At 41.7% G+C, this 4,626-nt stretch overlaps 1 protein-coding gene across 1 annotated transcript; it reads left to right on the forward strand.

The window, feature by feature from the left end:
* Nucleotides 1–264: 264 nt before the first annotated feature.
* On the forward strand, nt 265–1,387 carry LOC144961517 (uncharacterized; the record flags this gene model as incomplete). The annotated part of the gene is made up of 3 exons (XM_078894680.1): nt 265–377; nt 573–667; nt 964–1,387. Coding segments are annotated over 3 exons (427 nt in total), but the record flags the coding sequence as incomplete, so codon positions are not given.
* Nucleotides 1,388–4,626: the final 3,239 nt, after the last annotated feature.

The raw sequence follows: 4,626 nt of genomic DNA on the forward strand, positions 1-4,626 counted from the left end.
ACTCCCTGGGAACATATTGTCGGCCGTGGAAGAAAGTTTCGTCAAACAGTTCATATATATTTATATGTTGCTGGAAAATTTAAATTGAAGTTAAGTTCATTTATTTTGTTGAAATTCCAAACAAATGGTATACTAATTGTAATTCTTTGTAAATTGGCGGGGTGGTAAACGCTTTATAAAGGCTGTCTAAAAAAAAAAAGGTTCATATGAAATGTTCAGTTCATCTATATCTTTTTATTCCAGTACAATGCTTGCAAAGTGAAGAGTTAAGATTGGACAAGCCAGCACGTCAAGAGTATATTTTGAGCCACCCATCGTTACCGACGTCCAGGCTTTGCCTTCTGTAGAGTCCTCAACGTCGTCACCTGTAGTTCCCGGTATGTATGCAATACTAATTATGAACATGGTGCACCTGTCTTTCTTACATTTTTTCTGGTCTTTTCTCGGAAAAAAATAATGTCATAGTGTGAGGTTTTTGGCCGTAAAGGATTAAACATTTCTTTAATAAAAACTAATAATCACACGGCTTTAGATGATTCAAATATCTATGTTTATTCTTTTAAATTAAACAGATACAAGTGTGCTATATTTCACAAAGACTTTGTCTGCAATAAACCCGGAGACGTGCCCCAATAATTGCATCAGAGAAGACAAGGTCTTAAAAGGCGTAAGTAAATTATGAGTTTGGCTTTGTTTCCTCTGTCTACGTAATACAAAAATTACCGAGTAAAGGATCGGCTTCTACTGGGAGATAATTAGGAAAGTTCGGGGTGGGGGGGGGGGGGGGGGTGGTTTTTTGGGGGGGGGGGGGGGTCTCTCTAAGGAGATGTAAAGAGATTTATCTAATTCTTAAGTTACATCGGAGTAACAAAATACCTCCCCTCCCACTCCCCACTCATGTAGATTAATTCTCTTCTAGTACAAATACATTTTCTTTTTCTTTTCTTTCTTATTTTCCCCCAGATATATGTGACGGCCAGGAATAAATTTACTAAGGACGAACTTCAGATGGCCTTCCATTATTTAGGAGCCTATAGAAGGAAGACGACGGTGGATCCATGTCTTATAAGATCACTCAGGACAGCCTTCCCAGAGTTTCACAGAACCTTTGCCAAGATTAAAGATAAAACTTTAACATATAAAATGCGAGCATGGCCAGAGGACAAAGACCTTATTTTCTAAAAGCCTCCACAGTCCATTTCTTTTCTTTTATTATGACAACAAACCAACGTTGAACTGCATCTCACTCCCTGGGAACATATAGTCGGCGGTGGAAGAAAGTTTCGTGAAACAGCTCATATATATTTATATATTGCCTGAAATTCCAAAAAAAAATGGTATACTAATTGTAATTCTTTTAATAATAAACTTTGAATTTTATTGTAAATTCTGTCTCGTTTTCACAGAAGGAGAAGAAGAAGAAGAAGAAGAAGAAGAAGAAGAAGAGAAGAAGAGAAGAAGAAGAAGAAGAAGAAGAAGAAGAAGAAGAAGAAGAAGAAGAAGAAGAAGAAGACGATGAAGATGTAGCAGAAGAAGAAGAAGAAGAAGAAGAAGAAGAAGAAGAAGAAGAAGAAGAAGAAGAAGAAGAAGAAGAAGAAGAAGAAGAAGAAGAAGAAGAAGAAGGCTATGTGGTCTAGTGGTATGACACTCGCTTTCCTGGGTTCGAGCCTTGCTCGGCGCATAATTGTGTCCTTGGAATAGACTGTTTACTCACATTATCTCACCGTACTCAGGTGTAAAATGGATGCCTGACAGTTAACAACGTTGTCCCTGTCCGAAAAATTGTAATATCGCCTAACAGGCGTCATGTCTCGTCCTACGTGCTAAGTATTGTTGTTGGACAGGGACCCCTTGTAAAGCGTTTTGAGCACGTTTAGTGGATATTGCGCTGTATGAAAGCTCATTTATTTTATTATGTTTATTAAACTAAGAAGAATAGAAAGATGGTGTCTTTCTTTCTGGTGACAGAGTCGTAGGGGGCGCCATATAAAGGAAGGGAGGTGGGGGAATGTCCACGTCTTTAACGTCATTGGTCGTGCGCATTTCCGCTACGTAAAGAAGGAATTATTTCAAAAAGCGACCACCATCGGACAGGGCTCGGACACTTTAGTGCAAAACAGTTTTTTTTACTCGTGGCATGGCGGATTTGATTTTCGGCAGTATAGTTCTTGAACATGGCTTTGTCCGTTCCAATGGTGGCAGTGCCGTAGAGGGATTGCGGTATCTATTTGTAGGACGCATTTCCGCTATGGAGAGTAATAATTTTAAATATAATGAGCTCGGACAAGAGTCGCCAGAGCCGTTTCGTCGGTGCTCATTCATTTTGTTATATTTATTATAATAATAATAAGAAGAAGAAGAGGAATAGGAAGATGGTGTCCTTCTTTCTGGTGGCAGTGTCGTAGGGTGATACCGTGGAGGGCGCAAAATGAAGGAAGGGGGGGTGGGGGATGTCCACGACTTAAACGTTATTGGTCGTGCGTTTTTCCGCTACGTAAAGAAGGAATTGTTTCAAAAAGCGAACCTCTTCGGACAGGGCTCGGACACTTTAGTGCAAAACAGTTTTTTTTACTCGTGGCATGGCGTATTTGATTTTCGGCAGTATAGTTCTTAAACGTGGCTTTATCGGTTCCAATGGTGGCAGTGTCGTAGAGGGATAGCGGTATCTATTTGTAGGACGTATTTCCGCTATGGAGAGTAATAATTTTGAAAATAAAGAGCTCGGACAAAGTCGCCAGAGCCGTTCCGTCGGTGCTCATTTATTTTGTTATATTTTAAAATAAAAATAATAAGAGTAATAGAAAGATGGTGTCCTTCTTTCTGGTGGCAGTGTCGTATGGTGATATCGTTGAGGGCGCCAAATGAAGGAAGGGGTTTGGGGGGGGGGGTTTGTCAGCGTCTTTAACGTCATTGGTCGTGCGCATTTCGCTTCGTAAAGAAGGATGGCATGCCGGATTTGATTTCCGGCAGTATAGTTCTGGAACGCGATTTTTTCCGTTCCAATGGTGGCAGTGTCGTAGACGGATAGCGGTATCTATTTGTAGGACGCATTTCCGCTATGGAGAGTAATAATTTTAAATATAATGAGCTCGGACAAGAGTCTCCAGAGCCGTTCGTCGGTGCTCATTCAATTTGTTATATTTATTTAATAATAATAAGAAGAAGAGGAATAGGAAAGATGGTGTCCTTCTTTCTGGTGGCAGTGTCGTATGGTGATATCGTTGAGGGCGCCAAATGAAGGAAAGGGGTTGGGGGGGGGTGTGTGTCAGCGTCTTTAACGTCATTGGTCGTGCGCATTTCCGCTTCGTAAAGAAGGATGGCATGCCGGATTTGATTTCCGGCAGTATAGTTCTGGAACGCGATTTTTTCCGTTCCAATGGTAGCAGTGTCGTAGACTGATAGCGGTATCTATTTGTAGAACGCATTTCCGCTATGGAGAGTAATAATTTTAAATATAATGAGCTCGGACAAGAGTCGCCAGAGCCGTTCGTCGGTGCTCATTCATTTTGTTATATTTATTATAATAAAAATAAGAAGAAGAAGAAGAGGAATAGGAAGATGGTGTCTTTCTTTCCTTTGCAGTGTCGTAGGGTGATATCGTTGAGGGCGCCAAATGAGGAAGGGGTTTGGGGGGGGGGGGTGTCAGCGTCTTTAACGTCATTGGTGTGCGCATTTCCGACTCGTAAAGAGGATGGCATGCCGGATTTGATTTTCGGCAGTATAGTTCTGGAACGCGATTTTTTCCGTTCCAATGGTGGCTAGTGTCGTAGACGGATAGCGGTATCTATTTGTAGGACGCATTTCCGCTATGGGAGAGTAATAATTTTAATATAATGAGCTCGGACAAGAGTTCCCAGAGCCGTTCCGTCGGTGCTCATTCAATTTGTTATATTTATTATATAATAATAAAAGAAGAGGAATAGGAAGATGGTGTCTTTCTTTCTGGTGGCAGTGTCGTAGGGTGATATCGTTGAGGGCGCCAAATGAAGGAAGGGGGGGTGGGGGGGAGTGTCCACGACTTTAAACGTTATTGGTCGTGCGTTTTCCGTACGTAAAGATCGGAATTGTTTCAAAAAGCGAACCTCTTCGGACAGGGCTCGGACACTTTAGTGCAAAACAGTTTTTTTTTCGTGGCATGCGTATTTGATTTTCGGCAGTATAGTTCTTAAACGGGCTTTATCGGTTCCAATGGTGGCAGTGTCGTAGAGGATAGCGGTATCTATTTGTAGGACGTATTTCCGCTATGGAGAGTAATATTTTGAAAATAAAGAGCTCGGACAAAGTCGCCAGAGCCGTTCCGTCGGTGCTCATTTATTTTGTTATATTTTAAATAAAATAATATAGAGTAATAGAAAGATGGTGTCCTTCTTTCTGGTGGCAGTGTCGTTATGGTGATATCGTTGAGGGCGCCAAAGTTAGGATAGGGGTTTGGGGGGGGGGGGGTGTCAGCGCTCTTTAACGTCTTGGTCGTGCGCATTTCCGCTTCGTAAAGAAGGATGGCATGCCGGATTTGATTTCCGGCAGTATAGTTCTGGAACGCGATTTTTTCCGTTCCAATGGTGGCAGTGTCGTAGACGGATAGCGGTATCTATTTGTAGGACGCATTTCCGCTATGGAGGTAATAAT

Source organism: Berghia stephanieae, unplaced genomic scaffold, assembly GCF_034508935.2.
Source record: "Berghia stephanieae isolate SIO BIC M18660-M18661 unplaced genomic scaffold, UCSD_Bste_1.3 scaffold2775, whole genome shotgun sequence".
Taxonomy (NCBI): Eukaryota; Metazoa; Mollusca; class Gastropoda; order Nudibranchia; family Aeolidiidae; genus Berghia; species Berghia stephanieae.